The sequence below is a fragment of the Cervus canadensis genome, chromosome 24 (assembly GCF_019320065.1).
Source record: "Cervus canadensis isolate Bull #8, Minnesota chromosome 24, ASM1932006v1, whole genome shotgun sequence".
NCBI lineage: Eukaryota > Metazoa > Chordata > Mammalia > Artiodactyla > Cervidae > Cervus > Cervus canadensis.
Window position 1 is genome coordinate 53,132,892 of NC_057409.1, and position 18,994 is coordinate 53,151,885.

The 18,994-nt window shown below is 38.8% G+C and overlaps 1 protein-coding gene across 5 annotated transcripts; it reads right to left on the bottom strand.

Moving 5' to 3' along the window:
* Positions 1 to 625: 625 nt before the first annotated feature.
* NABP1 (nucleic acid binding protein 1) lies at positions 626 to 15,803 on the bottom strand. Of its 5 annotated transcripts, XR_006265190.1 has the most exons (8): positions 15,208 to 15,803; positions 14,774 to 14,912; positions 11,911 to 11,982; positions 10,152 to 10,227; positions 9,455 to 9,527; positions 7,817 to 8,260; positions 7,192 to 7,236; positions 626 to 5,907 (listed from the first exon to the last, which is right to left on the bottom strand). XR_006265190.1 is itself a non-coding variant. In XM_043445555.1 (6 exons), exons 1-6 carry the CDS (start codon positions 15,296 to 15,298, stop codon positions 8,091 to 8,093), a joined length of 621 nt encoding a protein of 206 aa, XP_043301490.1. In that variant the 5' UTR covers positions 15,299 to 15,803; the 3' UTR covers positions 6,914 to 8,090. The 5 variants fall into 5 exon arrangements, 2 of the variants coding, with proteins under 2 accessions (XP_043301490.1, XP_043301492.1); XR_006265191.1 differs by lacking the exon at positions 7,192 to 7,236; XR_006265189.1 differs by lacking the exon at positions 626 to 5,907 and having other exon boundaries at positions 6,914 to 7,236.
* Between the last annotated feature and the right edge of the window lie 3,191 nt (positions 15,804 to 18,994).

Consider the following 18,994-nt stretch of genomic DNA (forward strand, 5'->3'; position numbering starts at 1 on the left):
TCAGTGGCAATTTAACTTACATCTCCCAATATAAATGAGATTGAGCATTCTTCTCGTATGCTTAGGAACCATTTGAATTTTTTGTGAACTGTCTATATTTCTTGTCCATTTCTTTCATAGTAATTGGTCATCTCTACTTTTACAAGCTTTTTATATATTAGGACTTTTAGACCTTTATCAGTGATATAAATTAAAATATTTTTCCCAATTTGTCTTCATGGTTTTGTTTTTTTAAACCATGTTTCTGGATTTTGAGTCATTGTTGGAATAACTTTTCTCCATCTCCAAATAATGAGAGGATTCACCCATGTTGTTCTATATTTGTGTTTTGAGAGGGGATCTAATTATGCATTTCCTTATCAAGATACCACCTTTGTTGTAGATTAAATTTCTTTAATTGGGTGTGTATTCGGTTGACATTTAAAGAATGACTAATTCCAAGTGAAAATATGACTTAGTCAAATTCTGCATTCTTGTTCTCCATCTCAGCCTCTATCTATAGCTGAATTTACACTCCCTTTTAAAACTCACACCCCAACTCCTGTCCACACTGCCCAGTGAGTCAGCAGGGGCCTCCCAGTTTCCATATTACTGGGGTAGTTGAAAGTATAAATTCCTGATTGTATGATCTCAGGCAAACTGCTCAACCCTCCTAAATCTTAGTCATTTTTATCTTTAAGCTGTGAGGATAAGAAAACCTTCACGGGGTCATTTAATAGATCAATGAGATAATGTAGGGAACTCATGCCCATAGTAAGGGTGCAATAAATTATGGGTACCCATTAAAGAAGTGGAGAGACCAAGTAATAGAAAAAGGCAAGTACCTAAGACTGAGAAATGTGGGCTTAATGCAGAAAAAACTTTGTTGGCAGTGATTACTATGTGTGTATACATGTGTACATAAATTGGGAAAGAACACACAATAGTGTTTTCTTCAGTGTGTTTCACTTGGGGATGCTTCCCTATAATCTGAGAATGGCGGGCCTCTGCTTGGCAAGGAACTTTCACACACCGAGTATCCCAGCTTTGAAGCCAAATGATGGGAAGAAGAGGCAAAACCGTTAAGCAGAAGACACTTCTGGTCAGCTCATGCCTTAAGAAATCAGTTTTAGACTCAAGATCTGCTAAACAGCTGAGCATTAGACCTGCAAACACTGAAGTTCCAGTGTGTCTCTTCTACTCCTGACACTGCATCCCAGAGGACTTCATATCATATCCTACCAGAGGCTCCCCCTAATCCCTGACAGAGCTGCTCTCGGCAGTGGTGTGTGCCAGGTAACCAACTCCTTTCAGTCACATTCGTAGGACTGCACTGCTCAGCTGGTCTTCATTCCAGCAGTTTCTGCCCCAAGAGTCTAGGGTGTCAGATGTAAATGTTGAGGGGGAAAAAACAGATGCTAGTAGGGGCAGAGCTGGAGCTAAACTGAAACAAGGAGAGACTCTTAAAAATACCAAGGTCATGGAATTACACTTGTGAGGTGTGTGAGGGTGCTGGGCTTGGTTGTACTCTGGCATGGTTGAAACTGGAATTAGGTAACTCAGTGAGGCAATTTAGAGCTGCCCTTGGTACATGGGAAACTGTTAGCTTTAAGCTGAGTGGTTTTTAAAATATCAGAAAAGTGACTGCCACTGGGTCTGTGGGGATAAGGAATTCACTTGGGAAGCTACATGAGAGAACATTCTGGAATGATGACAATGTTCTGTGTCTCCACAGGGGTTGGAGTTACACAGGTGGCATAGGCATTCATTAAAGCTCACAAATGTACACCTGAGATTTGTGCGTTTCTTTGTAAATTTTACACTAAAAATCCACCTTGAATTCCATTAATGAACACATATGCCAAAATAGTGAAATATTGTTCATTGATGTCTGTGGTTTAGTTGAAATGTATTAAAAAGACTAATGAATAGAATAGGATGAATAGATGGATGGAATAAAAACAAGCAGTCAGATAGTAATGGTAATATCTCACTGGCAAGTACACGTGTCTACAACTCTTTCAACACATTTGAAATTTTTCATAATAGAATGTTGGGGAAAGTTACCTAATGCTTTATCAGAAGCAAACCGGCAAACTCTGGGTATACAGCAACACTGAGGGTGTCATTGGAAATAGAGAATCCCTTCCAATACCCTCTGTTTTCCCCTTGGTCACTGACTTTCTCCCTGACACAAACCCTGGCCCACACATTCTTCTTCCCCTGCACTTTCATAGTCACGCCTTCACCCTCTGGGAAAGGATGAATGGAAAAAAACAGTGCAAGGTACTCAGCTATTGGACAGATTTTGTGATGAAGACTCAATCCAGCAACTGTCATGGTAAATTCTCAGCATAGTACTTTTCTGCATCCAGAACTCTAAAAGCTTGTTTTAAAAAGGAACCTAATTGCAATTATAAAAACTGCTTAATATTCCAGATATTATAGAAAAGGTTGTCTCCTAATAATGGCATGGAGAAATGACCAGTATTTGCCTCTTATTTCCATTGCTCATGGGGAAAAAAACATAACACTTGTTGAGCTCTAGATATGGAACAGATGTTTTGCATACATTGGCTCACACAGTTCTCATCTGTCAGTATATAGATAGCCTCCAATTTCTCTTTTTACAATGAAGTTCATGACCATAGAGCCAGAAAATAGATCTAGGTCTCAAACCAAGATCTCCTCAGCTCAAACTATGTTCTTTTCACCAAAGCACACTGTCTCTGGCAATTAAAATAGGTTATGTTCTGCAAAGCTAACGTAACTCCAAGGACAGCAGTCACTTGGCCAGGATTTGACAAAATATCGTTAGTAAAGGAATAAAATTTATAAGAGCAGTTTCGTGTTCTACTTCCAACTGTTTTCACCAAACCACTGCCCACCCAAAGGTATTTTTAACAATTTACACTTCCCACCAGTATTATTGATATATATAACAAGAGTACAAAACTTGGCAAAAATTCCCATATTTTCTGACCCTTCAGGGAGCTATACAGGATTTAATAAAGCTGTTTAATTGAAAGGAATCTACTTTTGATGTCCATGTTGCTTGTTCATCAATTATAAACATATAGCTCAATTTCTCCTTATTGATCTTCCACACATGCTTAAACATCAAAAAAACTCCCATCTGATGGAATAATGGCAACTTTCTCCCACTTTAAGCCAGATTCCTAAATTACTGAAACAATTTAGTAACCATCCAGTAGATGGCACTAATTATGCTGACTACCCTGTTTTTATTGGTTTTCTATCTTGGTCTTAAGTCAAAGGTCTTACTCAGCTTCCTGTTAGGGTTATAAATATTTGAATCAAGACTAGCCCCACCAGGCAGTCAAACTATGCCTTGCTTATTACTCATTTATGTAAACTATTTATGATCCCTGCCCCTCTGTAGAACAGGATTGAGGTCAATGAGGGTAGGTTCTGGAGGTATTCTCAGCAAAGTTTATCAGGCCTCCAATTCCACTACTTTTCAATTTGGCCAGCCTCTCTACACAATAAAAGGAATTGAGGAATGCTTTGGGAGACAGGAGGAAGGCAGATGGCTGCTGCAAACAGGCTTGCTGAAATAAGCAATGATAAAATCTATTTTAATTCTTTTTAACAGAAAACTAACGTTTGAAAAGGGATATTTTCACTTTGATCAATATAGGTCCAGAGGAAGCCACGCAATTCCACTATGGATGACCTGACCCTAAGATACTCTATTTGAACCTAATTCAAAACTCAAGCGTGCTAACAGAGGCTGTACTCAAACTCTACCCTGCTTGGAATCACCCTGCCTTACCCATCAATTCTGACTTTTGGAGGCGTATATGTCTAAGTACTATTTTTTATAATCTAGAACCTTGATATATTCTAACCTCACAAAAATAAACTGGTATGTGCATGTGTATATGCATATATTTCATATGCATATATTTCAAGATAAAGTTATTTCTGTGTTAATATCAAGGGCAGGAGACAAAAGTCTTCAGGGACTTTGTTTCAAGTGCAGCTCTCTTCAACCTACACTTACACATTCTTCTGGTGGAGCAGAGAAATAATCCATACACCTAACAAGTTCCTGGGGAAAATCTCATATAGGTTTATAAACCATTCTTTGAGAGTTTTATGCGGTATCAATACGTGGACAAAGAAACTGGACTCTTTATGTCCAGAAGTATAAATATTGTTGGCATGAAACAAAAATGTACTCAAATTTTGGTTAAAAATGGTTCAAGATCTTATTTTTAAAGACATGTGTTACTTATCAAGGCTTTGAAAAAGACAAATGGAATGTCTACTAGTCAAAACTTGTTAAAATGCTCGTTTTCTCTTCATCATACTGATGATCTCAGTGGTAAACAGCTCTTAGGAACATCTTTGGACCTAATGTTCTTAATGAGGAAACATACTACATAAATGGCTTGTCAGATGGTCTGGACTTGATTCTCTCATCTGTGATCAGTGTTTTAAGAAACATCATTATACACTTTTAGCTCAGAAACCTGGAGTACTCTGGTCACAGCATTGGAACAAATTCTGGTGCATCCCTAATAAAGCAAACCTGAAGAGATTTGGAAAAAAACTTGAACACATCTGGAAAGTTTTTCTAGTTTCACAACATACCACTCAGGATAGTGCTGTTTTCCCAAGGTCACAATTAGGTTTCCTCAAAAGCATACCTCAACTGTTGGTCATCATGGCTACTTTGTGAAATGTGGGGCTGTTTACCCTAACATCTATTTAATAACTGGCTGGAACCTCAATACACAGATTGTCACTATGACCAAGTATTATCTGCTTTTACTTATCATTAATCCTGTACCAGAGAACAACTGTGATTCTCTTCTACTAGAAATGTTCACTTCCATTGGATAGGGGATAAAACGAATTAACAGAAGGAAAAGTATATTAAAAAAAAACAGCATCATAGCAAAAGCTACCCCAAAAACAAGTCTAGAGGAAAGAACAGAGTTTGGTGTGAAAAAGTCTTATGTTAAAACTGCTTTTCACGTGGTTTTCTTGTTTGTTGTTTATAGAACATTTGTGAATACATTAAAGTCTCTTTAAGTCACAGCAGCCTACAATTGGAACAACCTCTTATTATGGTACATTATAATGGTATTATTAAGGTATAAGAAAGGAAGGCATGTCAGTAACTAAATTGGAATGTCAGATCCACATTCCAGAACTTCTACTGTGTCTTAAGACTGATGTAAAATACTCTCAAATTTGTACCTTCTGAGAAAACTTTCTAGGGCCAGTTAATCACCTTCTGATTACAAGTTCTTTATAGATCATTGATTTTACTAAACTTGCATCTATTTGTTTTTAGTATCATTGCCTTGGAGTTATTACTCAATCCAGCAAATTAAACATTCTCTTAAAATGTTGAAAGATAAAACTACAAGTGACAAATACTCACTTCTCAGTGATACAATTATTTAGGTGAGCCTCAAGTTAAACTGTCCTCAAATTTAAAATGCAATTACTAAAACTACAGGAACCAAGCAAAAATGAGTTGGTGTAAATGTCCATGGGAAAGCATACTGCAGGCTTCACTAATACGCATCACCACCTTGTTTCATGGGCTCCATGTTTCCAAGTCTGTATTGTAGTAACCCCTCAAAGAACCTGCCCAGAGAGAAGGGGCCACCTGCCTAATGAGACTTCAATCCACTTCAATCCACTTCAGAACTGACTTATAAAAATAAAGTGGGACCCAAACCCAGTAGTGTGTATTTCTGTACCAAATGGCCTTTGTTTTCAGTAGGTGTTTAAACTTATGAAGTTGTTAGCTGAAAGCGCCAGGAAGGAGGAAAGGTAGGAAACTTTCTTCCTCTTAACTTCTTGATGAGTACTGTCCAAGCAGGCTGAGAAGGCAAATATTCATTATGAATTGTAACTCACTTTGCTTTGGTTTTGGAGGCTTCCCTTAAGAAAAAAGAAATTTGTTAATAAATGATTAAAAAAAAACCCCACAGAACAGCAAGGTTAAATTATTGAGGCAAACATCAATCACAAAAGTAAAATGTAAGGTCTTTCTCTACTTAATCTCAACACATTAAAGGGTAACAATACCTCCACACCTAACTCCTGCATTTTTTTCTATTCTTGAGGTACGATTAGACAACAAACATTTGACTGCTTATTAGGAGCCAGAAATCATTCTAATCATTCACATGGAAAAATCTTAAATAACTCTAAAGGAGTAATATCACTTACTTATTTTTATAGTTATGGAACCTAAGGCTTACAGAGGTTTTAAGTGAACAGCTTGTCCAATACCACAGGTGAAGAGAATCAGGCCAGGATTAGCATCTCAGCAAGCCAATACCTGATTATTTTTTTTAAAACTCTAAAATTCTTTCTTTCAAAATCACTTTTAATACTAATCTCCCACAAATAATTCAGTCTTAGGGCTCCTACCCTTACTTAAAAGATTTTTAAAAAAAAACCAAAAAACTACTAATTTGCATTTTTTTTTAACTTCAAACATTTGTAATTTTGTGAACATCTTGAAAAAATACTAGTTACAAAACCAAATGAACTATAATAATCAGTATGTGAATAAAGGGAAAACTTATTTCCGTAACATATAATCCCCAGTTACTTAAGCACCATAAAGAAACTTCCCGAGCTTACTCATTACTTCATTCACCCCTTGACACTACCGACACAGTGCCTGATGTGTGGCACAGTTAGAAACTGGATTAGAGCAAGTATCTGGCGCAGATTTTTATATTCAAACGCCACGGCACTGTCAGAAAACAAAGCCTACTTAAACTATTTTGCTATTTGAGGTGGGAGAAAAAAGACAAAGTGACAAATACAGAGCTAAGCAGTCACCCAGGCTGAAGTCATGACTACAGTCACAGAAAAAAAAAAAAAAAAAAGTACTGGCTCTCCACTGTAAACCATGAAAAGAGCAAAAATAAGGTAGGTCTGTTAACATTAATGCAAATTTTATTCAAGAGATAATTTTGAAGACTTTAATTCTAACAAAGGAAAAATTTTCCAGTTATCCACCCTACAGTGAAAAGTGGAACTGGACACCATTTAACATCACATGAGTAACCTTTATATTTCTAAATAAAGCTGTATTTGCTTCCTTGGGAGAGCCATTTCTTAACTTCCGCTGATAAGGCTTTGTGAATTGTGTTCAGAAACTTTGACAATAAACACACACACACACACTCCCTTCAAATAAGTAAGTACCTAGGATTTTCACTCCAGGCTGATTTTCTGCAAATACCCAGGACCCTGTAAGACTGAATATAAATTCAATTTGAATTGCCTTCACTATTATATTTATCTACCATAATTTGTAAAAATTAGATCAATGTTTATTATGACTTCGTAACTCCCTCAAATTAAACTTTAATATTTGACACAGTAGTTTCAAAAAATAAACATTCAAGGCCTCGGGTTTAAATTTCCATTCAGTGTAACGCACAAAGCTGATAAATATTAATAGGACTACTTTAAAATAAATGTAGATTCCTTCTAAAAATTTGTCATAATACAGATCACATTGTGTTCCATAATTCTGATAAAGAATATGCTTTTCGGTAATAAAACAAGAGTTTAGGATGATTCAGTCCTTGGAAAATCTTAATGGCAGTCACTCAGTGAAGAAGTCAATCATTCCCTGGAGTCACATTCAAAAATTGCTGTTAACATTGACCAGATTTTTGTTTTTTTGGTGATTATTGCTTTAGTTGGCAATATCTGTATTTAAGACAAAAGAACGTCTCCCACTAAGCCTTATTTTAAATATTACAAAATTTATATAGAAGACAGACTCATAGAGGCTAAAATGCTGATGGCATAAGTAACTCACCCATGAAATGGGTGCAGGTTTTTTAGAGGATATCCAAAGATCTTTTTGCTCTAAAAATAAATGCCCCTATTCTTCAGAGTGTTCCCATTCTTCAATAGGAGACTCGAGCAGCTTAATAGTTCTTCTATAAAAAACAAACCACTCTTGTTAACAAACCAAAAACATAAAAAGAACAGATAAAGAACAGTTTTCACAGTTAACAATAAATAAAAGTGCATTAAGTGTTCAAGTAGGGCATATAGTTTAAAAACTACATGCGAGTATTTGGCAAAGGTCATCTTTTAAAGGCTCTCCGAGGGTCCCTGCCATTACTTATTGTGGTCATGACTGTTTGATTATTAGCTGTTCCTGGTAGCTGTGGATTTATAGGTCCCCGGCCATTGCTTCTACCAGCATATGAAAATTGGCATCCCCTCGCTTCTGGGCCAGTCTGAACCCCATTTCCTAAGAAAGAATATAAAAAAATCATCACCATTTTCAGACAGAATTACATCTACTTAAAGTTGTAACACATGCTATTAATGCTTATAAGAATATTATGGAAAACAAACACCTTTATTTGTAAACTACTGGAAAAAACTCAGTGTGAGTTCTAGGTTTTTCCAAATGTGTAATTACTTCAAATGTATTAACTTGATGCTTGTATCAATAAGGAGTGGGGGAAAAGAGCAACTTGGGCAACTAAATGAGAAGATAACAAAGTAGGAAAAAAGCAGATACTGTACTACCTGTATTGAGGGGAAAAGTACAAGCAATTGGCATTTGGTTCAAATAAGGTTAGTAATGTTTTGAGAGAGAGACTATAATTCTAACTTTCTAAAGAAAAAACAGCAAAGTGTCCCACAACATAACAATTATCAGAGCTGTGCCAAAGCATGTAGCCAACAGGTCACGTAAACTCCAGCCACACCATGCTGTGTGCTCAGTTGTGTCCAACTCAGCGACCCTACAGGCCTCAGTCCGCCAGGCTCCTCTGTCTATGGGGATTCTCTAGGCAGGAATAGTGGAGTAGGTTGCTACGCCCTTTCTCCAGGGAATCTTACCAACCCAGGGATTGAACCCAGGTCTCCTGCATTGCAGGTGGATTCTCTACCGTCTAAGCAGCCAGATAAGCCCTCAGCCACCCTAATGAATTCCAGTCACTAAAGACTTTTCCCTATGTCTTTAAGAATAAAGGCTTCAAAAGACCTTTAACAAGGATATAATAGTCATTGACCTTTGAGGGTATTTGAGGGGTAAAGGCCAGCTATTAGCATATGAAAAACTAAGGTGAGCTATTAATCTGAGGATAAACTGCTTTCAGTACACAAAAATAACCAGTTATTCTGCATCTACTATAAATAATTACTATAGAAATTCTGTAAAAATCAACAAAAAATAGCATAATGCATCAACAAAACTTAATTTCTTAAGTCACTGTGTTCCCAGTAATTGGTCCAAATGTTTAAATATAGAATGTGCTCAATAAATTAGCTTAAGAGGGTATCTGTTTTTTCTAGAAAAATTAGTTGAGAATTCCCTCTTTCACAGTACTTTCCCTTTTAGTACTAATTTTTGCCTAAAGACAAGTTTTTTGCATTTAAGAGATTCCCTTAATTCTTATACCTGACCACAAATATGCCAAAAAAAAAATCTTACCCACTGGTCCAAATGTACCTGTACCCACATTGTTACTATTATTCATGGAATTATTCTTCTGTTCATTGTGTGCCTATTAAAAAAAAAAGTTTTCACTTAATCAAATAAAGATTTAAAAATAAACATATAACATGTATCCATTCTTTTTTTTTTTAACTTTCAAGGTTTTTTAAAACAATTTTTAAAGTTTATTTGTAATCGGAGGATATTACTTTACAATGTGGTGTTGACTTCTGCTTGTACACCTCAAATCTGTGTGTGTGTCTGTGTCCCCTCCCTTCTGAGCCTCCCTCCCACCAGTCACCCCAGTCCCACCCCTCTAAGGCTGTCACAGAGGCCAGGCTGGTCCCTGGGTCAGGCAGCAGCTTCCCATTAACTGCTTTACACAAGATAATGTATATATGTTAATGCTACTTGCTCAATTTGTCCCACCCTCTCCTCCCCCCACTCTGTCCACCAGCCCATTTTCCTCGTTTTTGTCTCCATTCCTTCCCTGCAAATAGGTTCATCAGCACCATTTCAGATCCTATACAGACTCACAAAACACATAAAATGAAAATGACCTTTAAAAGATTCTTTTTAAAACTATCTCCATTATACTTAGGATATGAAGAGCTTGGCAACCTAGCCATAGAATTATATTACACAGTCAAATTAGCCTAATCATAAAAACAGACAACACATTTGGATTAATTACCCCTTTGTTCTGTTGTCCTCGATAATCTGGGTTAGGTTCACTGAAATTTGGCAATTCTGAATAAACCATACAAAATCTGAAAGACAATAAAGGACAATTTGAATGATTTCTGAAATAATCAACCTTTATATAGTATGCATAACTAACAGGAAGAAAGAACTTAGATGTCAATGAATTAAGCAAACAGCAACATGCTAACTAGCTCTATTCATTTACAACAAAACTTCCTAAAAGCTTTGTTTCATAAAAAAAAAAAAAAACTCAGATACTTGATTGTCTACAATGTCAGCAACATTCTATTTTGTATTTTAGTTCTAATTTTGTACTGCAGAAATTAAATGTCAAAGATCAAGGGCACAGGAACACATCTTTGTCCTGTTTTTCCACACAGGCTGACTGATGCCTCTGTATAGGGTTCCAGAGTGGTTTTTCCAGCAGTGGTGATGGATTTGCACTGATCCACTCACACACTCTCATCCACTCAGAGTCATTCTTTGATCAATCACTGTGAATCTGCAAAGATAATCATTCAAGGTTAAAAGTGGATTTTACAGGCATTAATAAAAGACAACTGGCTATCAAGAAAACAGTTTATCCCAAGACTTCTTATCAGCTGACTGTTGTGTATATTAATTAACATTACACATAAGCATTTTCTTAGCTCCTCAACCCATAAATTAGAATCAGTTTTGGTAACTCCTATACTGACCTCAACACAAAGTCACTATGCACTGAGTGACCTCCAGTGGTTCTTCATGTAACTGACCTCCATAATTATTAATACTGTACATGTGTGTGAAGGTTGTGTCAGAATCCTAATTCTTTCTGTAATACTGATGCTAAGACCTCTCATAGCACATTGCTCTAACATTACTCTAAATATGAACAAGAGTGAACTCTAATTTTCCTCCTAGCCAAAGCAGTGTTACCAGTTTATTATTTTTAAAAGCTAAAAAAACAAAAAAAAAGCTCACAGATTGCTTAGTTTTCCCAAAGTATCTTATGCCTGCAGTGTAGAATACATTCTTCCTTTATTTGATTTCTGGTGCCATTTGTGGCTTCTCCCTTTAAATAACCTCTATTTTGATAGGCATTAAGTAGGTGTCTTAGGCATAAACCAAACAGAATGGACTTAATGGTTTGGTTCACTGCCTACACCATACTTTATGAGTCCCTCCCAAATGTCTAGGCCAGTGTGGAGACCGAACTACCTTTACACTCCTAGAGAGGATGGTTCCTCAAAGTCAAGGTGGAGATAACCAGGGAAGCTCACACTGTGGCAGCCTGTACAGTATCTAGACTAGATAAATACAGGACTTCAACTGTCACTGCTTCAAATCCTTTTATATACGGGTACATATTCACCCATAAACCGAGAAAAAGAAAAATTAAACTTACTGCCTAAAACTAACACTCAGCTTTTTAAATGAAAATTCACTAGATGACAGAGTTTACTTCAAATGGTACTTGTGACGCCTGAAAGATATACGTTCCCAAAGCCGACAGAAATGGTCCCACGGGGGATCGTCTCAAGTTCAGCTTCTCAATGCTCTCTGCCAGGAAACAGTGACATTCTCAACCACAGGGAACAGTAATAATAGCTGTTAAACCAGCACATACATGGAGTTAGGCTGCTGGAAGCACTCGGTTTACCAGTCAAAAAAGGTCAAGGAAGAGGTGCATACTTTACACCTACCAGTTATTCTGTTGATATTCTTTGTAATTTATTCAATTATATGAAACATATTTTAATACTTACTCCCCAATTTTCTGAAGTTCTCCACCCCTTCCAGTATAAAGTGTCAGACATCCTTTCCACATGGATGCATACCTAGAAAGAAAAGAAACATCAGTTCTGCGGAAATATGTATATTTCCTTCAACTTAGATAAATTTTTATACTGTAATTTTTGTACTGGTGTGCAGGTGGGGCTCAAGCCCTGTGTCTGCCATTGATTAACTTGCTACTTACTAAATAATAATGTGAACAAAAATCTACTGCCAAATTTTGATATAATTAAACAATAACTAACCCTAGAAAATAGACGTCTTTTTGCAAAGGAAGCATTATTATACTCCAAAGATCACATCTTTGGTCAATTAACAAAGGGAGAACTTTCAAACTGCAGAGACTTAAGCAGAAATTACTTTGTTCAATCACAGGACATATAAAATCTACACCCCAGTGTTTAACTTTACACTTACGTAATTGGTCTACCAGATATTGGTAAAATAGTTCTTCCTTTGCCTCTATAAAACACATGCTAGTATGTGTTATTCCTAAGTTACTAAAAATTTAGTAAATTTAATCAAGGAAGGGGCTAAAAAACTAAGATCATAATCTTACACTGATTTGCTTTTCCAAATTCCCTATTGTTTTGCAACAACCTCTGAACATTTAAACAATTCTGAATTCAGATAGTATCATTATATAAAATAATCCTATACACAAATCTATGAAAAATATGTTAGTATTATAAAATAAGCCCAAGGCTTGGTTCTTTGTACAACTAAGTTTCATGATAAATTATAACCAAGCATTATTTAAGTACAGTGATGGTTTATCTTTTAATACAAGTTAATAAAATTCTTCTAGTCTCACATTATGTATTTCTCTTCATTTAGTAAATGTTATTTATTAAAGATTCCATTCATCACTTTGTTACACAAAAAAGTGACTGAAACGGTGCACTAATATCTTCTCTTATTTAAGTAAAAATTAACACCTATTTTGAGAGAAAATTTGGTTAACTGCAACTAAAACATTTAACTTTCACTTATTTCAGGAATGAGATCAATGTTTGCAGGATCTTCTGATATGTGTGCCAATATTCAAATTACCATTATTGAGATGTATACCTTTCTTCAAAAGCTTCTGTTGTTAGATTCAACAAGAACTTAAGGGACTTACAAATGGGCCAGACTCCACGGGATGTTACTTTAGTAAGTAAGGTATGCGTGCTAAGTTACTTTAGTTGTGTCCGACTCTGTGACCCCATGGACTTTAGTCCACCAGGCTCCTCTTTTCATGGGATTCTCCCGGCAGGAATACTGGAGTGGGTTGCTATCTCTTTCTCTAGGAGATCTTCCCAACCCAGGGACTGAACCCATGTGTCTTAATGTCTCCTGCACTAACAGGCAGGTTCTTTACCACTAGCGCCACCTGGGATTCCCACTTTAGAGAAATGTTGAGAAAACATAGTAACTTCAACATTAAACAGAAGTTAGAAAATAGTAGATTTCTTTGGTTTTCAATGTTCCTTTACACTGTACTCCTAGGTAACTATACTCCTTAAGATCCTGGAGATCCTACCTGGCTACTTAGTTTTTCCAGTTTTTTTGATGGACACATCTATGTATTTTCTGTGACTACAAAATATGTGATAATCAAAATGAGAAGCTGTTTGCAGTGTATAAAATAACTTCTAATCACTGGATGAGATACTTTGGCAGTCAAAAAACTTTAATTATGCTAATTTTCACCCTACCCTCTCTGGCAGAAATTCTCTTTTGTTCAAGTTAAAAATGTGGAAGTTTAAAAGACTTAACCAGTGTCATAATGAGTCACAGTGTATGAGAAAAAAATGTCTAAGTTCTGACTCTCACTTCCTTCTTTGATGATCCTCTGCCTCACTTCCTGAAGGTGCTGTAAGACCTGTAAGATACTATCAAAGGGCTCTTAAGTTCCTACTTTCAGGGTGATCCAACACTTTTCTGAGATTCTATTCACTTTAGCTTAGTGTTAGCTTCATCAGTCTCCACCCACTTTTCCCACAGTTTTGACCAATGTCAAATTTACAGAATTTATAATTCTGTAAACCAAAAAGGTTCCAAAATCTAAAGATCCTTCTCTAGCATTTTATCTTCCTAAGTTAAAATCTTGGTAAATGCAGTCTAACTACTAACCTCCCCCACTCCCCCCCCAAAAGAAATACTATTTTTAAAAGCCAATCTGCCAACTAACTCTTTTGGACAGAGGTATCATAGATATCTTTCTGTCAAACATTTTCTGCACAACATTCTGGTTTTTGTGCAACACTGACCTTACAACAGTAGGCAAAAGGAATCATTTTCAAGAATGTACCTTCTAGATATTGTAAACTTTCTTTCAACTTTTACATCCTTTTACAAATTTGACACACTACAAAACTGGCTAAATTCTCCAGCTACAATCTCAACTTAAGTACACACGGTCTAAATGTGTATACAAATAAAATACGGGTAGGACTTCAAAAGTTATTAAAAGGAGGAAAAGTTGGAGAAATAAAGTGACAACTACATTATATAGTTAATGAAAAAAGATTAAGTATTAACTGTCAGTTTTAATCTACTTAAAAGACTGAATAATTCTAGAGTGGTATTTAAAAATCTACCTAATTTGTAAACAAGGTGTGGCTATTTAGATTCCCAGCTGAAACTTTTTAAAGGCAAAAGTGTTACATCCCAACGCCGTCCACCATCTCAGGTTAACATCGATGGGTCTCAAAAATCCTCGGAGTGGCCCACAGAAAACCCTAAACTTTAACCAGAACTTGCCAAGGTGCCGGGCGTCAGTCAATTCGGATTCTGCAGACTCCTACTTTGGAGGCGCACTCATTCCCCAACCCTTTTAAGCACACCTACCCTCTGGTCAACCGAATAATATCCCCTGGCTGTATAAGACCTCCGATTTCATCCCACACGGAAATAGTGATGCTGCCAGTTTTATCTGCTACTTTGCATGATCTCACTTCATGGCCGTCTTTGGTTTTGGTCACGCGTCCTGTGAAGATTTAAAAATCAAAAGGGGGAGGGGTGTATTAGATAATGAGGACTTCCAAAAAGCTAACTCCTCCTCCAGGATCAAACTGCACCTGAAAGGTGGGAAGAGGCCGAGCCTCGGGTTCTCGCCGCAGGCGGGCTACCGAGCCGGCGGGGGCCCACGGGGCCACGTGGATGGGGGAGGGGAGAGGCGAGAGAGGAGAGGGGGAGGGGAGCCCCCGGCTCGCAGCTGCGGTGCCCTTCCCTCCAGTCCCGGGACGCACAGAGCGGCGGGGCGGGCTGCGGACCCCACTTACCTATCTCCAGGACAATAAAGACGACATTTAAGTTTTTCAGTCCGGGCTTAATATCTTTTATAAAAAGAGGGGGGTCCCTGACCCCGTTCATATTGAGGCAGGTGCGGCTACGCTGCGGAGACTCGGGTGGGGAGGGAGCCGGACAAAGCTTCCCACCCACCCCGGGCCAGGGGCGAGGGCGGAGGGGCGACCTTGGGCGGGGGTGGCGAGAGAAGGGGCAGAAAGAGGTGAGTCAGGGACCGAGGAAACCAGTCCAGACGGCACTGAGCCTAAAAAAGGGGAAGAAAAAAAAAAAAAAGCGCTCACAAGTTTAAAAGAAAAAAAGACGAACCACTCCGCACACCAACCCCGCTCCCAACGGGGCGACAGGAAGGCAAGCGTGAGAACTGCCCCCTTCTTTGGATAAAAGGAAGAAAAAAAGGCAGCAAGAGGACGCCTCTGTCCTGAGTCCCGCTGACACATAGACACGGGCGCGTGCCCTGTCCGTCCCGGACTCCAGGGAGGGCTGGGCTGTGACAGCGAACCCGGAGCAGAGACCGAGTCACTACACACGCAGCGCCCCAAACACCGACTGCGGAACGCGCCCGCGCGCCGGCAGGACCCTCGGGTCGCCCCGCCCCTTGTGACGTCACACGGCGTCGGCACGCCCGACGACCCGCCCTCCAGGCTCCGGGGAAGGGAAGCCAGGGAGCAGAAACCATCTAGCGACGCGCGCGCAGCTTCCCGGGCTCCTCCCTCGTTCTTCCCAGCGCTGTGAGCGCGGGCCCCGCCCCCTCAGCCATCCAATCGGCTCTCGGCCTCACCCCACCCTCCTCGCGCTTCCGCCGTCGCTACGTAGCGTCAGTTTTACCCATCCGCGTCTGCCTTCGTCGGGTTACTGCCGCTGGCTGTGGAACTTCTGCGCTTACTTGCATTTTTTTCCCCCTCAGAGTTCAGTCTTCCACCCTCACTGTTTAGTTTCGCCGTCACGAGGACCAGTTGCTCTGTTTTAAGATCCAGCGAGTACATCAGAAAGTACGCAGTTGAGTAAGAACAAAGTTTAGGCGAGAGTGGTTCTTCTGGGTTGAAAGAAAAAGAAAGTAGGGGTGGGTCCTTAGATATAAAGCTGTGATTTTAGGGCCGGAAGAGAAGTTAGAGATCAGTTTAACCGGCACATTTTAAAGCATTTTGAAACTGAGTCCAGAAAGGTGGGGGCTTCCCCGTGGCTCATCGGTAAATAATCCGCCTGCAGTGCAAGAGACACCGGTTCTGTCCCTGGGTCGGGAAGATTCCCTGGAAGAGGGCATGGCAACCCACTCCATTATTCTTGCCTGGAGAATCCCATGGACAGAGGAATCTGGTGGGCAGATTCCCATGGACAGATTCCCATGGACAGAGGAATCCATAGGGTCGCAAAGAGTCGGACATGACTGAAACGACTGAGCACGCAGACACGCCAGAAAGGTGAGGTAGGTTGCTGAAGGTCACCTAGTAACTTTGTGAGCAAGCTGGACGTCAGCACAAGTTGTCCGACTTAGACTTCGTATTTTTCACTCTATAGTGCTAGGCAGATAAGTTCTTTTGCAGATTTATTTTTCCTTACTCTGCTGTCAAATTACAGCATTTCATCATTTTGCTTTTCTTTATGCTTGTTTTTTAGTAGACTTATTTTGGGGGGGGGGGCACAGTTTTATGTTAACAGCAAAAGTTTCGAAGGTACATAGATTCCCCTTACACTCTACACCTGCACATGCATAACCTCTCCCCATTATCAGTATTTCCCCCTGAGTGGTACCTTAGTTGCAGTTGATGAATCTACATTAATACGTCACCCAAGGTCCATAATTTATCTTAGGGTCAGCTCTTGGTGTTGTACATTGTATAAATGTATAATAATACATTTATAATATTATACATTGGATAAATGTATAATGTGTTTACACCATTATAGTATCATACTGAGTAGTTTCACCAACCTAAAAATACTGTGTGCCACCTATTCATCGTTCCCTTCCCCCTAATCCCTGGCAATTACTGATGTTTAAACGTCTTCATTTCCCAGTATGTCATGTAGTTAAAATCATAGAGTATGTAGTTTTTTCATATTGTCTTCTTTCACTTCTTTCACATTTAAATTTCCTCCATGTCATGACCTATCAAGTCATGCATTTGTTTTCTACATGCAAAACAACTGTAATAGCAGTGGGAAACCCTGAAACATTATAACCTGGGGAGGGAAAAGAGTAAATTTTTCTTTATGTTATGTAGTGAAAGGGACATATGCTTTAGAAACAAACCTGAGCTTGAGGTAGTTACCAGCTGTGTGACCTTTAGGAAAATTGACTAAGCTTTCTGGTCGTAATTGAATCATCCAAAAATAAAAGGATGCCAACTTCACAGAGCATCACATGGACTCATAAATTAGCCGATGTGTGTGTGCGCAAGCTAAGTCGCTTCAGTTGTGTCCGACTCTGCGACCCTATTGACTAGCCTGCAGGCTCCTCCGTCCATTGGATTCTCCAGGCAAGAATACTGGTGTGGGTTACCATGCTCTCCTGCAGGTAATCTTCTGACCCAGAGATCGAACCTGCATCTCTTATGTCTCCTGCATAGACAGGCTAGTTCTTCACCACTCTGCCACCTGGGAAGCCCCAAATTGTCCAATAGTGCCTAACAAATAGTAGATACTCAAGGAATATTTTCACCCTTGCTATTCTGTAATTCTGTGATTGCTAATTTTTATCCCCATTTTACAAATAATGAAATTCACCTGAGACCACATAGCCAGGGAAAGCCAAAAAGAAAGAAAGTGAAGTCATTCAGTCACTTCCAACTCTTTGGGACCCCGTGGACTGTAGTCTACCAGACTCCTCCATCCATGGGATTCTCTAGGCAAGAGTCCTGGAGTGGGTTGCCATTTCCTTCTCCAGGGGATCTTCCCCACCCAGGGATGGAACCCTGGTCTCCCACATTGAAGGCAGACGCTTTACCCTTTGAGCCATCAGGGAAGCCCAGAGAAGGCCAAACTGAGTTTTGAATCTAGGCAGTCTTGACCCCAGAGCCCTCCAGCCTAAAGGTAATTTTTAGAGTTAAATTGCAGTGGTGAAATTATGAGTCAAAAAGCAGACTAAAGAAATAAAAGTATTAGCAGCAAGATGGTGCTTTAGAGAATTATCTCATTAACTATGTGAAATGTAACATGTTAATAAAAAGTATCAGAGAATCTAGTTGGCAGAAGACTTAATTTTTCCTTGAATCTTTCTGAATATTTTTATCTCAACCACACCATTTCCCAAACATCTACAAATAAGCAGCATAGATGTATTACAGCACAAAAAATGAGTTTCAATGATAATCACATTAGCAGGAGAGTCAAGACATTCTTAAGAAACTTTCAGTTCATGGACAAATAAGGTCTAGTGTGCCAAAGACACTGATGTAATGCTGGAAAATGGTGTAAAATAATATTATAAGCATGATTTCAATATCAAATAAATAATGAAACTTGTCAGTTAATGGCAGAACTACATCCAACATTAGGGCTCCCATAGACTGGATCAGAAGCTCTCATTCTATCATTATTATCTGATGTGACTTGATGCTTCAACTAGGCTTTTCTCAAGCTATATTCTTCAACACAGACCAAAAATTCTCACAGAAGCAACATTTAAATCATACCCTCTTTTTTTTTTTTTTTTTTCCTTAAGGTTTAACCAAATCTTTAAAATATTTATGGACAGGAAACCAGTTAAAAATGTTCCACTGAGTTGTGGCCCTGAGTTTGGGCAAAGAAAGTTAGCCACTCCCT

Excerpts from the sequence above, each read along its gene's own strand:
- NABP1 (XM_043445555.1), bottom strand. The coding sequence starts at position 15,298 with ATGAACGGGGTCAGGGACCCCCCTCTTTTTATAAAAGATATTAAGCCC. Across the intron at positions 11,983-14,773 it reads ATTATTCGGTTGACCAGAGG|GTATGCATCCATGTGGAAAG; the intron begins GTAGGTGTGCTT and ends TTTTCTTTCTAG. Across the intron at positions 8,261-9,454 it reads AGGTACATTTGGACCAGTGG|GAAATGGGGTTCAGACTGGC; the intron begins GTAAGATTTTTT and ends ATTCTTTCTTAG.